This window comes from Halichoerus grypus, chromosome 4, assembly GCF_964656455.1.
Source record: "Halichoerus grypus chromosome 4, mHalGry1.hap1.1, whole genome shotgun sequence".
In the NCBI taxonomy this organism is placed as follows: Eukaryota; Metazoa; Chordata; class Mammalia; order Carnivora; family Phocidae; genus Halichoerus; species Halichoerus grypus.
In genome coordinates this window covers 57,447,012-57,465,682 of record NC_135715.1, presented here as the reverse complement: position 1 = coordinate 57,465,682, position 18,671 = coordinate 57,447,012, and the positions used below count along the sequence as shown (strand labels likewise).

Sequence of the window (18,671 nt, the reverse complement as noted above, 5' to 3'; positions counted from 1 at the left end):
CTGTTGCAACTTTGGGTTTTCCTGGCAGGGAAAGTCCCCGACTACATTGTTCTCTCCAGGAAAAGTGGGTTAAGGTGGAGTTTTGGCTTTACTTTAGGATCTGTGTTATATCGATTATTTAAACTGTTTTCATAAACCACCACTTATGTGCTATATTGATTCATTCACTTCAACGTTCATCTTGATCAATGAGCAAAACACTTTGTTGGGAGATATATGATTATAAAGACGGATTATGAAAATATGGAAGTAACCCAAGTGTCTGAACGGATGACTGGATAAGCAAAATGTGATATCTATATATAATGGAATATTATTCAGCCTTGAAAAAGAAGAAAATTCTGACACATGTTAAAACAGGCATGAAAGTGGAAGACATTATGCTAAGTGAAATAAGGCAATCCCCAAAAGACAAATACTGTATCATTTCTTTTATTTGGGGTCCCTAGAGTAGTCAAACTCATAGAGAGAGAAAGTAGAACGGTGGCTGTCAGGGGCTGGGGTAGGAAGAAATGGGGAGTTGTTATTTAATGGGCACAGAGTTACAGTTTTGCAAGAGGGAAAGAGGTTATGGATGGTGAGGTTATGGGTGGTGGTGATAGCATAATCACATGAATGTGCTTAATGCCACTGAATTGTACACTTAAATATGATTAGCAGGGTCAATTTTATGGCATGTATATTTTACTACAATAAAGAAAAAAAGACAGATTATGGTCCCTGTCCCAAGGTGCTTACAACCGCTAAGAGAGGCCAAACAGGAAGGTGGGTTTAGCATTATAGGGATGCAGACTAAAGCTAGGTTAATGCTTGACACCAGCCCATTTCACAAAGAAACTGATACAAGACGTAGGTCATTACGCAATTTCCTCAAATGCTTAAAATCCGTTGAGCCTCCCGTTCCTACTTGAAAACCATAAGGCGCAGGGCAACCCGAACGCGTTGTGCCTGCCTGTTCTCTGGCTCTCCTCCCTGGGTTGGACCTGAGAACCCCTCGCTGGCCCATCAGATGGCGCCGCCGCCCGCAGTGCATCTCCAGGCGCATAGGGGGCGCTGTGGCCTTGGCCTCTTTCCCTCCCCCGCCTCGGTGACCCTTGCTTCCGCTTCCGGAGCCCGCCTCTCCTCGCCGGTGCTCAGCTGCGCAGTCTCCGGCTGCGGGCCTGTGGGGAGGATGGCGGCGTCTTCGAGTGGAGAGAAGGAGAAGGAGCGGCCGGGAGGCGGCTCTGGAGCGGCCGGCGGTAACAGCACGCGAGAGCGGCTGCTGTCTGCGCTGGAAGATCTGGAAGTTTTGTCGAGGTAATGCTGTCGGTCTGAGGACCTGACTGGGCTGGGCCGGCAGGACTGACTGTGGATCGGCCGCGCCTGCCTGGGTGCTCGTTCCTGGGGCTCCGCGGGGGAGGCCGCGCCCCCAAAGACGGTGCACAAGAATGGTGGACTTGACGTCCGCAACCTTCCGGGACTCCGAGATAGCATTTCCCCCCCCTTAGAGGACATTTTAGTAATGACAGTGACCCTGGAACCCCGACACTGTCAGAATCGTAGCGGACCTTAGAGGTCGCCAGGTGTGAGTACCTTCGTCCACTCTCGTCAGATGTTTAAGGAACCCCCCCCCCCCCCGGGTCCCAGACGCTGGGAGACAGTAGTGAGGGGGAGACTAGATGCGGACATAGAGCAGCCCAGTGTCAAGGGGCAGAGACAGACGTAAACAGACACTATGGTGCGTTTTTAATCAGAGGCGTGCGCCCCGGGTTACTGGAACTTGAGGACTGTAGGTGCCTGTCTCAGTTGTAGTCAGGGCAGGCTTCCTGGAGAAAGGACTGCATGGGAAGAATGAGTTCACCGCACTCTGTAGGCGGCAGGTAGCTGGAAGAGCAGGTGCAAACGCCTGGAGGCATGAGCACGCGCGACTTGGTGCAGTTCCAAGTTTGGGATGGCTGGAGTGCAGCGAGTATGGAAGAGGTAGAAGAAATGGGATGTCATTCCTCTTAACTCTGCCATCGTTCATGGTAGTTTGTCAAGTTGAAGCCTTCTTTAACTCTCTCACATTCACTTGGATGTTGAAATTGTTTTGCTTCTTCCTCCTAAAATGTTGCTCAGATTTGACCTCTTGTTCCCATCCCCACCGTCCTATCTTTTGATGCAGCCTCCCGACTTGTCTTTATGCTTCTGCACTTTCTATATTGCCCAAGAGCAGGGCTATCTTTTTAAAAGACTTCTCATATCACTTTTCTGCTTTAAAATATTTGGTAGGTTCCCGCTGCCCAGTGAGATAAAGTCCAAATGTCTAGCTTAGTGTGCCACTTTTCTGTAAATATGTTTATTTCTGAAGAAGTGACACCCCCTTTGGGAAGTAGTGTCTGCTGCTTTTTGTTCTGGGTGAATCTTGGTCTTTGAATGTCAGATCTTTGCCTTAGTATATTTAATGAACTATTACTTCTCACCCTTTTACTCTGGAGCCCAGTAAATTCGTTTCTTCTCTGAGTTTACTTGCTGTAACATAATTTGTCTGCTTTGTGACCCTGGTATGTATTTCATACTCACCAAGTTCGGAGACTGTTTTTTGAACCTATGCATACAGGGTAATGGTCTTTGAAAATTTCTTCTGACATTGGACAACTCGGTAGTCAACCTTAAGATCTTGCCTCTGGATTATTTGGCTATAGCTCTGTGTATCTGAGGTGTGTTTTCCTGCTGCTGTTGGTACCTGCCCGAGTGCATATACATGATAGTCATGTACTCTTCGCTTGAGATAGCATGATTAAATAATTTATCAGTTGTGTTAATTTGAGACCAAATTGAAATTGTCTTGTAAATTGACCAGTTTATCTTTCTCCCTCTTTGATTGTTTCCTTAATTCCTGAGTATAGCATTTTCTGTTTGATGAAATGTATCAAGAATCTGTTTCTGAAACTTCCCCACTTGAGCTTTGTAGTTGTGCATGATTAGTTGATGTGCTGAGTTCTCTTTTGCTTTCCCTAAAAGAAGCTGTAGTTCTATTGCCCTTTCCCCAGGAATGCTTTACACTTTTGATTTCTCATTGATTTGCAGTCCTTACTAATCTGTTGACAAATTGGAGATAAGCTTCTTCTTTCTTGGGGGTCCTTGCGGCCTGGTAATAAGCGTTACTTTAAAAGTTTGTTTTTCTTTTCCTCTGATTTTCTCCTGACTTAATCCGTCATGTTATTGTTCATCTCTAAAGAAAGACTGGGTGACAGTAAGTGAGTGAAAATTTACCTCTTTTGTGACCCTGGAGATGGTTGGTGGTGGTAGTGGAAGAGATGTCACTTTGTGCTTGGCCACCTAAGACTTACTGAGACTTCACAGAATGAGGCTATGCCAGTGTGATTGGCTTTCAGAAAAAATCCCATTATGTTAGCAATCAGATATAGCTGCATTTACTGCTTCTGTGATCTGTGAAATTCGTCATTATCCTCTTAATGAAATTTTTCTCTTGTTTGCATTTTTTATGAAAAATTGGAAAGAAAAACTAATGTAACCTCTTGACTTTAGAAAATAGTGGGTTTGAAATTTAGGATATATTTTCTACTGTTACCTGGTTATATAGCTTTTCAGTATATTTATTACTTTGTAACAAACTATAGAAATGATCCCTGAAAGTATAGTCTTTATTTATTACTTTGTAAAACGTGATAGAATGAGGTAGTCTTTGGAGGAACTTATTTTATTATATTTTTTTATTTGAGAGTGCAAGAGCATGAGCAGGGGAGGGGCAGAAGGAGAGGGAATATCGGTATATTTGTTACTTTGTAAAATGTGAAAGAATGAGGTAGTCTTTGGAGGAATTTTAAAAATAGAAACACAAATTATAGTCTACAAGTTTTTCTTAACATGTTTGTGACTCAGAACTCAATTGTCCTCCAGAAACCATGTTGATAGGAGTCTTGAGGTTTCCACACCAGCCTATTAATCTGTTTATCTATAATTTACCTGAAGTGTAGTACCATTAATAATATGCGATTTAACCCCCATGTAAATTATATTTCTGTGGGGAATTGTGGATGGATTCTAATTTGATATGCCAGGAGTACAGCTGCTTCTGTAGCGGGACAGGGCTCTCTCTCCCACACCTGTAACCAGTGAGTGGGCTCAGGGGTTCCTTCAGCCTCTTTTTACCATTGGGGAGGACAGAAGTTTTCACTTTGTTCTAGACTGCCACTGAACAGCACTAAGTCTTACAGCTTTTTCCTTCCCACTGTACTCTTGTGTCTAAGGCAAGCTCTTTTAAGGTTTTCTGTGGATTTCTAGTCCCAGATTTGCAAGAAAGGCAGAAAAAGGCTCATTCCACATCTCCCACTGTACCTCCCATCCCCACCACCCCCACCCCTGAAACTAGCCTTTATGTAGACCAGAGGTTCTCAACTGTTTATATCTCATCTATGGGGTAAAGAAAAAGGTTAATATAACACGCTGTTTTCGTAAAATGTCTGTTTAATCCATCAGCAAGTCCTGTCAGCTCTACCTCCAAAATATATTCTGAGTCTGTACATGTTTCACCTGTTTCCATTACTAAATCCTAGTGGCTAGGATCTAGTCAAAGCCAATATCATCTTTTGCCTGGAACACTACAGAAGCCACTTAACTTGATTTCCATTCTAGCCCTCTTAAAATCCGTTCCCCAGATAGCTTAGCAGGTTGCTTAAAAACATAAATCAGTTCATGTCATCTCCCTGTTTAAAAAGATCCGGTCACTTCTCATTGTACCTGGAATGAAATACTGGTCCTTTCCCGTGACCTGCAAGGCCCTAACATGATCTGGCCCCTTCCCTAACTACCCGTGTCCTCATTTTGTATCCTGCTCCCCAGTACCTACTACTGTATTCTGGCCACACTTCCTCAAACCCATCTTTGGGCCCCTGAACTAGCTATGTAGTTACAAGCATTGTTCTTCATGGCTGGCTTTTCTTAGAGAAGCCTTCCCTGACTCCACCCAGTGTAAGTGGGTGTTTTATGGAAACAACTCTTTTCTGTTGACAGTCATATTTCATTGGTATTTATGTACTGGATATTTATGTAATTATAGTAGTAAGTAAAACTTGCATAAATGGGTCTGGTAACAAACACAACTGAGTCTTGCTGGTGAGAGCCCAAGTGCACAGTCACTGTGGGGCAGGGGCTGTGAACACTCAGCATGCTGTGGGTACCATGAATCCAGCAATTCAGTTAGGTAGAGATCTGTTGATAGTTTCTATTGTATTTATTTTGCAAAGATGTTTTGGTTTTTGGTTTTTCTTTTTTAGAGAACTTATAGAAATGTTGGCAATTTCAAGAAACCAAAAGTTGTTGCCACCTGATGAGGAAAACCAGGTAAGTGGCTTCTTTTTAAATTACAAACAAGAAATCCCCATAATTTCTGCAATTTCCCTATTTACACTTACTTTGTATGGGAACAGGAAGATTGGATTCTGTTAAATTAATGACAGCTTTTAAAATTGGTATTTTCTTTGAATAACTTACATTAGGTAACACTGCTTAAAAAGAAAATAGCTGCTTAAGGGTTTAGCAGTATTATTTTCTCTTATAGTTCTAGTTTATTCATTTTTGTCTTTTGAATTAACCAACAAAGCTTGTTAAATGGAGATTAAAACAATACTTGAAAGAAAAAAAATTAATGCTCTCATAAGGTAACCTTTTATTATAGGCTTGGTTCCCCTAATGCAACTTGAAAATGAACAGAAATAAAAGAGCATGCAACTGTTAATAGAAGTTATTTTGTGGATGTTAAGTTTACAAGTTTTTATTTTCTTTATTCCTTTCTGTGCTTTGTAATTTTCTACAGTGCGCAAATTTTTTTTCTGATCCAAAAACTTCTTATTAAGAGGGTAAATGTCATTTTACGTGTTTTTTTACCATAATTTTTAAAAAAATTAAAACAGCTGGGAAGGATTAACCTTTTTAATGATATGAGATAGCTCTGTGCCCCATCATTATCTTAATTTTATCTTATGATATGTTTTAAGGGCAGAGAAATTTGATTGACTGTCAATAGAAGTATCATAAAACTTTTTTCTTCAAAGATTAATCCCCTCAGGTGGAGAGGAGGGATTAGATAAAGCTACAAGTAGTAAAAGTTGGTAATTTTGGGGATATTAAAGTTATTTTTTCTATGTTGTTTAGTTTTTAGAAAAAGCTTATAGAGAAATATGTGTAATAGAGGAATGCCAGTCTCAGATACTTTATTGATGAATACCTGTGAAATTAAATAAGGATTTATTACAAAATGAGCAAAATGAAATACAAGTTTTGACTTTACTTCCTAGGCACTTATTATAAGCTTGCCAGAGGTACAGATTATTCAGTAGGTCATAACTAAGACCTGCCCAATCAGCACTAACCTTTCTTACACTTTGTAAGGAGTAGCAGTTCTCCTGCTTAAAAAATAACAGTGCCTTATCACATAAGGTTGTTATGAGGATTTATGATAGTGCATGTTAAGTACACATAGGAAGAGCTTATTAATAGATAGTTCTTATCATCACCACCGCAGGACAGAATTAAACCTTATACTTAGTACTGTGAATTCCTGTATAATTTTCATTGAAACTATTAAATATTAGTGGGATGTGCCCATTTGAAAATTTATTTACTATTTCTGGAAATTGCTCTTTTTTAAACCATCTTCATCATAAAGCAATACTGTGCATGACATCACAGGTTTAATATGAGTCATATATTTTCTTGAACATAATAGCACAGATGTGTAACTGTAAAAGTTTTTTAAGCATCATACATTTACCATAAAAGTATTTCTGAGATCAGTTCAACTCTGAGATAGCCATTATGAAGCATTTACTATAATTATATTGTCAAGTTTCCTTACATTATAGTTTAATACTTTGCTCATTTATTTGCTATCATAGTTGATTATATACAATTTTGTAACTTTAAAAAAATTGTGCATTTTGTCATAATGTCTTTGTATCCTGTTTAGCGCTTTGGGGTTTTTTATTTTAATTTTCCAGTTTAATTGAGATATAGTAGAAATATAACATTGCATTAGTTTAAGACATACAACATGATGATTTGATATATATATGTATTGTGAAATGATTCAACAATAAGTTTAGTTAACATACATCACCTCACATAGTTATAGTTTTTTTTTTTTCTTGTGATAAGAACTTTTAAGAAGATGACAGGAAACCATGGCACCTTTTTATGTACCTATTGGTGATTTGGGTGTCTTTGGAAAACTTCTATTCCATTTTTTCTCTGTACATTTTTAAGAACTTTTTTAAAGTTGCTAAGCTTAGCGGCTTTCAAGTATACAATGCAGTATTGTTAACTGTTGTCACGGTTTCTGTACATTATATCCCCAGAACTTACTGATCTTATAACTGGAAGTTTGTACCTTTTGATCATTTTCACCCATTTTGCCCACCCCCCTCCCTGGCAACCACCAGTCTGATTTCTTTTTCTATGAATTTGGCTTTTTTAGATTCCACGTGCAAGTGAGATCATGCAGTATTTGTCTTCGTCTGATTTATTTCACTTAATATAATGTCCTCAGGGTCCATCCATGTTATCACAAATGGCAAGATTTCCTTCTTTTTTATGGCTGAATAATATTTCTCTCTGTGTGTATATACATTCCACATTTTCTACTAATTCGAAGAGATATAGGTACCCAGTATTTATAGCAGCATTATCAGCGATAGCCAAATTATGGAAAAAGCCCAAATGTTCGTCAACTGATGAATGGATAAAGAGGTGGTATATACACATACATACACACACGCACGTGTGCACACAATGGAATATTACTCAGCCATAAAAAAGAATGAAATCTTGCCATTTGCAGCAACTTGGATGGAGCTAGAGAGTATTATGCTGAGTGAAATAAGGCAGTCAGAGAAAGACAAATACCATATGATTTTGCTCATATGTGGAATTTTTTTAAAAGATATTATTTATTTGTTAGTGAGCGTGCAAGCAGGGGGAGCAGCAGGCAGAGAAGTAGGCTCCCCCGCTGAGTAAGGAGCCCAATGCGGGACTGGATCCCAGGATCCTGGAATCATGACCTGAGCCGAAGGCAGACACTTAACCAACTGAGGAGCCACCCAGGCGTCCCTCATATGTGGAATTTAAAAAACAAAACAAATGATTGTAGCGGGGAAAAAGGAGAGGGAAACCAAGAAACAGACTCTTAACTGTAGAGAACAAAGTGATGGTTACCAGATGGGAAGTGGGAAGGGGGGATAGGTGAAATAGGTGATGGGGATTAAGGAATGCACTCTGATGAGCACTGGGTAGTATGTGGAAGTGTGGAATCACTATATTGTACCCCTGAAACTAATATTACACTGTATTATTACTAACTGGAATGTAAATAAAAACTGAAAAAAAATACATAGCACATTTTCTTTATCCATTCATATATTGATGGACGGTTAGTTTGCTTTCATGTCCTGGCTATTGTAAATAATGCAGTGAATGTGTGGGTGCCTATATCTTTCTGAGATAATAATTTCATTTCCTTCTGATAAGTACCCAGAAGTGGAATTGCTGGATCATATGGTAGTTCTGTTTTTAACTTTCTAAGTAATTTCAATACTGTTTTTCCATAGTGGTTGCACCAGTTACCATTCCCAAGGGTATGCACAAGGGTTCTCTTTTCTCCACATCTTCGCCATCTTCTTATGTCTTGTTTTTTTGATTATAGCCTTAGTAACTGGTGTGAAGTGATATCCAATTGTGGTTTTGATGATTAGTGATGTTGAGCACCTTTTCATGTACCTTTGGTCATTTGTATGTCTTTGGAAAAATGTCTGTTCAGTTTCTTTGCCCATTTTTTAATCAGACTTTATTTTGTAGAAATTTTTTAAAGTTGTTGGTGTTAACTAAAATCATCTCAAATACAAGATTTTGGGGGAACCTCCATTACATTATATTTTTAAGGAAAAACTTTAAAATTTTATCTTACCTGGGAAATGAATAAACCTCATTTTGGCATATTGGTAGTTCTGAAGACTTGTTTGTATGAAAGAATAGCATATAATTAGAAAAAGTAGAAAGTCTTGATATTAATCTGTTTTCCAAAATAATCATAGGTAGGTTATTTTTATTCTTAACATTGATTAGAATAATACTTTGAAGGTATTAAAATTTTACAGCCTAGCGAATTCACATGTGGATTCGTTGGAATGTCACTTTTCATTATTCTGCTGTCTGCTTTAATCAACTGTTATCTGACAGGTCCTGGAGTTGTTAATTCACAGAGATGGGGAATTTCAAGAATTGATGAAATTGGCACTGAATCAGGGAAAAATCCATCATGAAATGCAAGTTTTAGAAAAGGAAGTGGAGAAGAGAGACAGTGATATTCAGCAACTACAAAAACAGCTAAAGGAAGCAGAACAAATACTGGTAAGTTGATAGAAGATAAGGTAAAAAAGGATATTAATCTATTTCTGAAAAAGAAATCTGAAAGTATTTTGAAGTGGCAGAAAACTTGACTTTCCAAGTCTAAAAGCAACAACTTGTCAGTTTGGTTAAATGAAAGGCCATTGTCATTCCCTATTTTACTTAATGTTTTTAGATAGTCTGCATTATTTTTGAACCATATTTTCATTATTTAAAGATTTCACAGGATTGCATTAATAGAACTGGGAAGTCATACTTTTATCCTGTCCTGTTAGAAGTTTTCAGTTATTAGTAGTCTAAATCTTTACCTCAGCTTTTAAAAATATTTTGAAATCAGTAGAAGTATGTATCAATTTTAAAAATTGATTAAAATTTACATTAACTTATTTAGTCTTCCATTCTAAACTAGGTGGGATTTGGGCATATGTCAAGGACTCTAGTTTTTTGTTTTTCTTGTTCTTGGCTACTGTTTCAAAAAAGCAATTTCTTTGCTATTATTTGCCCAGTTATTTCACTAAATACTAACTAATGTAAATGTTATATGGTGGTATTACAGAAACAGCTGAGTTTGATTCTCATATGGACCAGACATTGCTGGAAACTTTATCCCTGTTGAATCTTCAAAATGTGTCAAAATGGGCTCCAATAAATAGAAACCTGAGTTGTTCAGGGTAAATTAACCACTCCTGCTGAAGAAATGACCCCAAGTAAATGCTTTTTAAAAAAAAAATATGTAAAGAAATCTATTTTCCATTAAGAAAGTAATACTTACCAAAGATATTCAGAAAATACAGAAAAGTAGAAAGAAGAGGAAAAGATTGTGTTAGTACCTCTGTTCAGATTGCCCTTATTCATAGTTTTGTGCATTTCATTTCAGTCTTAGATGTATTTTTTTTTTTTTAATTTTCCAGTAGGCTTATAATTGATTTTTAAATTGAAGTCTATTTGGGGCACCTGGGTGGCTCAGTTGGCTAAGCAACTGCCTTCGGCTCAGGTCATGATTCTGGAGTCCCGGGATCGGGTCCCACATCAGGCTCCCTGCTCAGCAGGGAGTCTGCTTCTCCCTCTGACCCTCCCCCTTTCATGCTCTCTGTCTCCCATTCTCTCTCTCAGATAAATAAATAAAACCTTTAAAAAAAAAATTAAAAAAAAATAAATTGAAGTCTAGTTGACACATAATGTTACGTTAGTTTCAGGTGTACAACAAGTGATTTTGTTTTTTTCAGAGGTTTTCATTTTTTATCTCATAATTAGTAGGCTTAGTTACTAACTGGCTTTCTATTATTATTTATTGAAATTTAAGCATTTTTCATATATTGTATCCTCTTTGCTTAGCTTTGCAACTTTCTGTTATAAATAATGCTTTGATGAATATCATTGCAGAAAGGTCTTTTTTATCTTCTGCATTTCAGATTACATTCTTTAGATTTGATTTCCAAAAATGTAATTATTGAGTTAAAGACAGTTAACACAAGGACCGTAAAAAGACTGAATTTTATGATTTAGGTAATAGCAACTAACATTTATTGAACACTTAGGCATCAGGCCTTGTGCTTGTTTGCAGCTTACATGTATTATCTCAGTCTTCATAACAATTATGCTAGGTTAGTACCATTATTGCATTTTACAGATGAAGAAACCGAGATTTTAAATTAATAACTACCTTGCCCAGGAAGAGTGAAAAGTAGAGAGATGGAACTTAAACCTAGTTCTCTCTGACTCCATACTGTTAACCACTGTGTTATAGTTGAGGATGCATATACTTAGCTTAACTTCATTTTACCCTTTAATGTACCTTTCAGGGGGTTTTGGGGGGTTGTGGGTGTTTTCATTATAGGAGTCATTAAGTATGGAGGTAATGGTAATGTATAAATGAGTAAGACTATCAATCCGGGAATGTGTCTTGTAAACTAGAAAAAAAATATTTTGGTATTTTATCCTTGAACTAAATGCAAGAATAGGATGCTTTGGGAGTGGTATGTGGTGTGGATCTCTTATGCATTTCCGATAGAAGGCATAAAGAAAAAAATGTTAGGGGCTCCTGGGTGGCTCAGTTGGTTAAGTGTCTGCCTTCAGCTCAGGTCATGATCCCAGGGTCCTGGGATTGAGTCCCGCATCGGGCTCCCTGCTCGGCGGGGAGTCTGCTTCTCCCTCTGCCCCTCCCCCCACTCATGGGCTCTCTCTCTCTCTCAAAAATAAATAAAATCTTTAAAAAAAAGTAAACAATCCAATTTATACTTTGTTTCTAACAATTAATTTGTAAATGAAGACTGATTCATGAATATATATTACTACTTTCCTTAACCAACTGAAATAAATGATTCCCAAATGGTGTTTCAGAACATTACAAATAAATTGTGGGGATTTCCAGCTTTTGCATATTGTTCCTATAGGATTAATGATTTTGTGAATTAAGCCAAAAATTCTGCTTGATATAGTTAAGAATAAACCATATTTCTTTTTTTAATATTCAACTTAGGCAACAGCTGTTTACCAAGCAAAAGAAAAACTCAAATCAATAGAAAAAGCAAGAAAAGGTAAGTATTGTGGGAATACTGAATGACTTTCTGAAAAATCCCAAGTTTTGGGTTCAAGAAATGGATGAGAGTGTTATTGGTAATCATTTGCTGCTATTGAAGTGATTCCATTAAATTTTTATCGTAAAGTGTCTGCCAGGTGCTAGCACTGTGCTGTGTATCATTGGGGAGGTATCACACCTTTTTCAGGTTCTAAGAAGCAATAATATAAGGCAAGTTATGGCTGTGTATCTGAATATGCAGTAAAGACAATGAGTTTATAAGAAGGGAAGAGAACTGTGAGCTGGAAGCAAGTGGGATGTGAGTTGGATCTTAAAAGACAGGACAGAGAGTGAAAGAGAATGTACAGTGGGCAACTGGAGTGGGACTAGAGTGTCCTGAAGTCCAAACTAGATGTGGCTTTGGGGTATGTGCACATTTAATGGTGCAGATGCCCAACATGCCTTCTTTTCCTGTCCCGCTTCTCTCTTTAAAAAACTTCCATTTTGGATTTTTTAGTTTAGGTACTAAAAGTTAGAATTAAAACTTTGGTTACTTGCTTTTAATGATTTGTAGATGATTTACCTTAATCACCTCAAAGTTGTCTTTCTTCTTCTTTTCCTGTTTCAGATAACTACTGTTAATGTTTGGTGTGTGTTCATTTTTTTAGATGTTTAATACAAATATAATAACAGTACAAATACATATGTGTACGTATATTCTAAAACAAAAATCAGGTCATGCTATACATATTATTTAGCAGCTTACTTTTTTTAATCTAATGAATATATTGTGGACGTGTTTCTACTTAGGTCTACTTATAATCATAGGGTCACATCAAGCCAACAATTGAGTGGTATAGTGTGAACAGCTGCTCTCATTTAATAGTTTAGATGTCATTGGAAAACAAAACACTCCTTCCTCTACTTTATTTGTATTCATTGTTGCTTTGAGAACAGTAAGAATATTTAATGGTAGTTAATAATTGAGATTAGTGAACTTAGTCATGCTAATGTCCCAAATTTGATACTTTGTTAGCTGTTTTTTTCTAGATGTCTTGTTCTTTAGTTGGGAAATCTATATGATTTAAGTTTAACAATATACATATTATTAGGTATTAGGGAAGGTAGGCAACTCAGATTATCCTATTTTCAGGTAATTTAAAATTAAATAGGCGTGACTATGAGGCATGTGTTTATACACTTGTAAGTTACTAGACTAACATATTATCTCTCCTCTTGACTCTCAGGTGCCATCTCCTCTGAAGAAATAATTAAGTATGCACATAGGATTAGTGCAAGTAATGCTGTATGTGCCCCACTGACCTGGGTTCCAGGTAAAAATACTTCTCTTTTTATTAGACGTATATGGTTTTGAAAATTCTTAGGTGACTGTACTTTTAAAAAATAGGAAAATGCTTTAAATATAGAATGTATTTATCCTTAGGAACATCTGCTATATATTTTCATGTCTTTAATATCTTATAAGTAATAATGTGGGCCATGGGTTTTATTAGTTTGGTTTTCTACAAAGCTTTTGCCACACGGACTGTGTTTCTGTCCTTTTTTTTTTTTTTTTAAGCTATTATTTATTAGAGAGTGAGAGAGAGCACAAGTGGAGAGGAGAGGGAGAAGCCCCATGTGGGGCTCAATCCCAGGACCCTGAGATCATGACCTGAGCCGAAGGCAGCTGCTTAACCTAAGCTGAGCCACCCAGGCATCCCTGTTTCTGTCCTTTTTAAAGAAAAATCATAAAGTAATGTTTAAAAGTATAAGATGATATGTGATGATTCTAAAGCTATAGATTTATATGCCTGTAACACCCAGGCTGGCCAGAAGCCCACTTTTTAGAACCATTGGGGTTTTGTCAAGGGTTCTGGCCTTGGAATCAAGACAATCCCAACTCTTCAGTGATAAAGGTGAAGCACTGAGCACCCAACAGCAAACACATGGGACTGGATATAGCTGGAGTAATTAGAAACAGTAAAAAAGACTAACAAACTACGATACATATTGACAGTACATAAAACATTTATAAGACAGGGACCTAAGGTTGAGCAGCAGTCTTCTGGGAGGAGTGGGAGATAGTATCTCAACATCAGCAATTCATGATGGTGGTATTCTACTATATTAAAAACACTAAGGTTAACTTACAGTTTTGGGGGTAAGTGATCTGGAGTGAGTAAGAAATATTACCAAAAAGTTGGTCCAAATCTGCCAAGTTTTCATCATCCCAAAACTAAATAGTATGCTTTCATGATTAGAAATGAACATTGGCTCCTGATACTCGTCCACTGGAAAGATCTAGGAATTAGTCTTTAAATGATAAGATCAAAGAGGTTGGTTAGGAAAAGTTTTAATTTAGACAGTCCTTCAAATAAGCATTCCAGTCCTTTCTGCATTGTAAAAAAAAAAAAAAAAGTGTCATGATCTATTTATTCTCTCAGAGTATGTATCGTTATTTTCTTATTAGGAAATGCAGGTAAGTTAGAAGAATGAAGATCATTATAATTTTCTTAATTTGTCATCTGCAATTGCTAAAATGGCAGACTTTTTTTTTTTTTTTTTTAAAGATTTTATTTATTTGACAGAGAGACAGTGAGAGCGGGAACACAAGCAGGGGGAGTAGGAGAGGGAGAAGTAGGCTTCCTGCTGAACAGGGAGCCTGATGTGGGGTTTGATCCCAGGACCCTGGGATCACAACCTGAGCTGAAGGCAGACGCTTAACAACTGAGCTACTCAGGTGCCCCTCTTTTTTTTTTTGTATAGATAATAGTATATTACTGTACAGATTCAAAGAAGAAATGCATGTATTTTTAAATTTAATATTTTGTGCTCTTAATAACAATTGATAAGATGACCTTCCTGTTCCAAAGTTGAAAATGGGTGTCTTGAGTTTTTCAAAGCAAATCAAGGAAAATCAGTACTTCAGAGACGTATTAATGCTTATTTTGCATATGACTGAGTTAAAAGCAGTCTTTTTTTAGGGGACCCACGGAGACCATACCCAACTGATTTAGAGATGAGAAGTGGATTATTGGGTCAGATGAACAATCCTTCCACTAATGGTGTTAACGGTCATTTACCAGGGGATGCACTTGCGGCAGGCAGATTGCCAGGTAATGTCAATCAGAATGGTGCCCTCAGACAGACCAAGGTGTTGCAGACATGATGATGGAATATCTGGCTGTTGAACAAGTTTGGGTTCTAGACCCAGCTTGTTTTAATAGCTGGGTTTTCTGCCAATTATCCTGCTCTCTAGTTTAAAAAGTGTTCTACCTGGAGTTCATGAAATTAGAATAAATTGACTTTTCTCTCATTTGTTAATAGGTTATTTTCCTCGGGCATTAGGCCTCTCTTTTATTAAAATCTAAACAGCTTTTTAAAATTGTGAAATATACTGTGTAAACAGAATAAGAAATATTCTGAATAAGAAAGAATACAAAGTGAACCTACTCCTGAAAAACTCCCAAATTGAATAACAAAATGAATAATAGCTTTTTATGGGCTTTTCAATAACTAAATAAAATAGCACTTTTGTGAGACTTGGTTCATTCTGAATTTCAGCCTTCCTTAAGTTTTATGTATAGTTTTGTGTTATTCTTATGCTCCCCATCTTTTATCTTTTGTAGGTGACTTGTTTTGATTTGGTAGAACATTTAAAAAGTATAAACTGGTTTTTTTGAGCAATCACTTTTAATATTTCACCTATTTCATTTTTTCTCTTATTTTTTACAGTGTTAAAAACATGCTCTAGATAATGCTTTTCTGCTTCACGTTTTATTGTAAAGATGTTCCTGTGTTAAGAATGCTTTGTAAACATCATTTTAACGAAAGTACAAACTTGAGAACTCACTGTGCCTTAGTTTCCCTTGATATCTTTGCATTTTTCTCATTTTGATTATTCCATATTACATGCCAGTCACAGTCCAGTCAGGAGGCAATATGAACAAGGATAATTTTAAAAAGTATTAATTAGTAACAAGATACTAACTACTAAAGGGTAAAGAGAACTGTTTTTAAAAAATACAGTAATAAGAGAAGTGGGGAGCAGCTACTACTAGGACCAGGCAGAGTACCCAAGGAAGGGACCCACTGAGAAGAGGCTTCTCCCACCCCCATCCTCAGTTCATACCGTGGCACCCTCAGGAGGGTGTAGCTGTGGCTCACGGGATGGCAGAGAAGTTAGATGAGGTTATTCACAGGCTGGAGCCGGCAAGCAGGAAATTATCCACTAGGGTGCCAGGGAGCCTTGCTGGGAAGCCACCTTTAGGGTGATGGTGAGACTTACACGCCACTGTAACTTGCTAGGGTCTGAGCTCACCGCTTGATGTCCCCCTGCCAGCCAGGCACCACGGGAGAGAGAAGGGAAGCATCGGATCCCTCAGTCCTGTTCCCCTTACAGAGTCCCTCCAGTGCCCTCTACTGACGAAGATTAACATTGTGGCTGCTGGCAAAGGAGAAACATTTTCAGGGTCCAGGGAGAAGAGTGGTTTTAAAGCTTAAGAGGCAGTTTAGACTTGTAATACTTAGTGTAGTAGATGTTAGCTATTTAAAATATAGAGAGAGAATAATATACATGACCTACTATATATCTGCATATAGTTTACATAGATATATATAAGAAACATTTGATTTGTCATTGTCAGTGTCTTACAAAAGAAAAATTAGGTCAACTGACTAAAGTTACTTAGATGGAAGCATGATTTAAAAAAAAAAACACACAGGTTCTAGTTATTAAAACATCATGCTTTTCCTTGATAACTTTGATCTTTGTTAATTTAGCCAAATGTACATTTTGATTCCTGACCTTAAAAAAAATATTTACTTCAGATTCTGTGCATGAGGGAAGAGTAATTAAGAAGTAAATTGATTACTGGTAGAAGTATTGTTACATATGCTTCTTTCTTTTCTCCAGATGTCCTTGCTCCACAATATCCATGGCAGTCAAATGACATGTCAATGAATATGTTACCACCAAATCACAGTAATGACTTTTTGTTGGAACCTCCGGGGCATAATAAAGAAAATGAAGATGATGTAGAAGTTATGTCAACAGACTCGTCTAGCAGCAGTAGTGACTCTGATTAAAAACATAAAAGACAAAATACATACAGAATTGAATACTATATGGGGTGGGCACTTGGGTGGCTCGATTGAGCGTTGGACTCTTGATTTTGGCTCAGGTCACGATTTCAGGGTTGTGAGATCAAGCCCCGCATCAGGCTCTGTGCTGGGTGTGGAGTCTGCTTAAGATTCCCTCTCTACCTCTGCCCCTTCCCCCACCACTCTTCCTCTCTAAAAAACAAACAAAACAGAATAGGATACTGTGGAATTCTGTTTCTTAAACAATTGCAAGCCTGTAAAAAATAGCCAGGTAATACTGGCTATAGTGGAATTGTGCAACCCATCAAAAATCACTGGACTTTCTTTTTAAAGCCAAAAATCATGGTTTCAATTCTAAATCACTAAGTGAATATTTAAAGAATAATCAAAATTTACTGTTGGGGAAAAAAAAAATTACTCAGTGCCGCTCTACCCTGTTATAGTGTAGTTATGTTGAACTTGTACATAGTAGTTCTGGAAATAAAAGTTGAGAGAAATGACCCATGTACATACCACTAATCAGCCCCTGGAATTATTTAGAATAAGGGCAGTGGATCACTGAATGTGTATCATATCTTGAAATAACAAAGCCCTCATTTGAAAGTGAAGGCTGGTAGCTTCTGTTACAGTAACAGGGGAGATTGTTTCAATTTGTACTATCTGTAATTATTGTAATTTTTGTAAATAAACTCACTTTTGTTTGTACTCTGTATGCTTTTTTTTTTAATTGAAATATGCCTTCACTGTAGGTAAGAAATTATTTTTGTAAATCCAGTTGCATTTTATACATAAATAGAACTCTGGAGTGTGAATGAACTTGATGTACTGCATACAGCTAAACTAGTAATCACAACTAGTAGGTTTCACAAAGGCCCATACCGACATTCTTAGAAGAAATAAATTGAAGTTGCTTTTTGGTTTTTTTTTCCCATTAGTCTTCCCACTAGTTTTTTTTTTAAGTAACTGAAAAAGCTTACCATAATAATGTCTGATCTTAAGAATAATAGATTGGATTGTCTGAAAGGTTTAGAAGGAAAACTATCTCTTGCCTTCACCTTCCCTCTTCCTGCATTTTCCAGAAGGAATCACTTTTAACCACTTTTAACTTAATGGTTAACCTCCATGTTTAAATAATACGCTTATACAACTACAATTTGTCTTTGTGTACTTTTTACATTTTTTTTCAGATTGCAAAAGTAATACAATATTCATAGTGGAGCATTTAGCAAATACAGTAAATTACAAAGGAGAAAATAAAACTTCTACCAAGAGATCATATTAATATTTTCGGATAGGTTCTTGGTCTTTTTTAAAGATCCACATGTATACATTTAAAACAATGTATTTCCTGAGATGCTATATAGTTTTTAGTAATCTACATCCTTGCAATGAACTGAGAATTCAATTTTTCCAACTTCTTTTCCTTTTTAGTATTTAATAAAATTTAGTATTTAGTATTTAATAAAATGGCCTCTGTAGAAAAACATTTGTCTTCCAATTTCAGCAGTTTGCTGGGAACAAAATTATGTTTTTAGATTGGTATCTTGAATAATACAAGGAATGAAATGAGTAGCCTAGTTTGGAATTCTAATAAAGTATAAATTATCTTGACAGTTCAGTTTATTTTGTATTAATGTGAATTCAACGTATGCCAATATGCATAAATTAG

The 18,671-nt window shown here is 36.9% G+C and overlaps 1 protein-coding gene and 1 pseudogene across 1 annotated transcript; one reads left to right on the top strand and one right to left on the bottom strand.

Annotated features, from left to right (window-relative positions):
- The first annotated feature begins 1,109 nt into the window (after positions 1–1,109).
- MED4 (mediator complex subunit 4) lies at positions 1,110–17,707 on the top strand. The gene is made up of 7 exons (XM_036079397.2): positions 1,110–1,296; positions 5,259–5,325; positions 9,214–9,384; positions 11,861–11,918; positions 13,147–13,233; positions 14,884–15,015; positions 16,815–17,707. Exons 1-7 carry the CDS (start codon positions 1,172–1,174, stop codon positions 16,985–16,987), a joined length of 813 nt encoding a protein of 270 aa, XP_035935290.1. The 5' UTR covers positions 1,110–1,171; the 3' UTR covers positions 16,988–17,707.
- On the bottom strand, positions 3,546–3,627 carry LOC118527547 (small nucleolar RNA U3; annotated as a pseudogene).
- Positions 17,708–18,671: the final 964 nt, after the last annotated feature.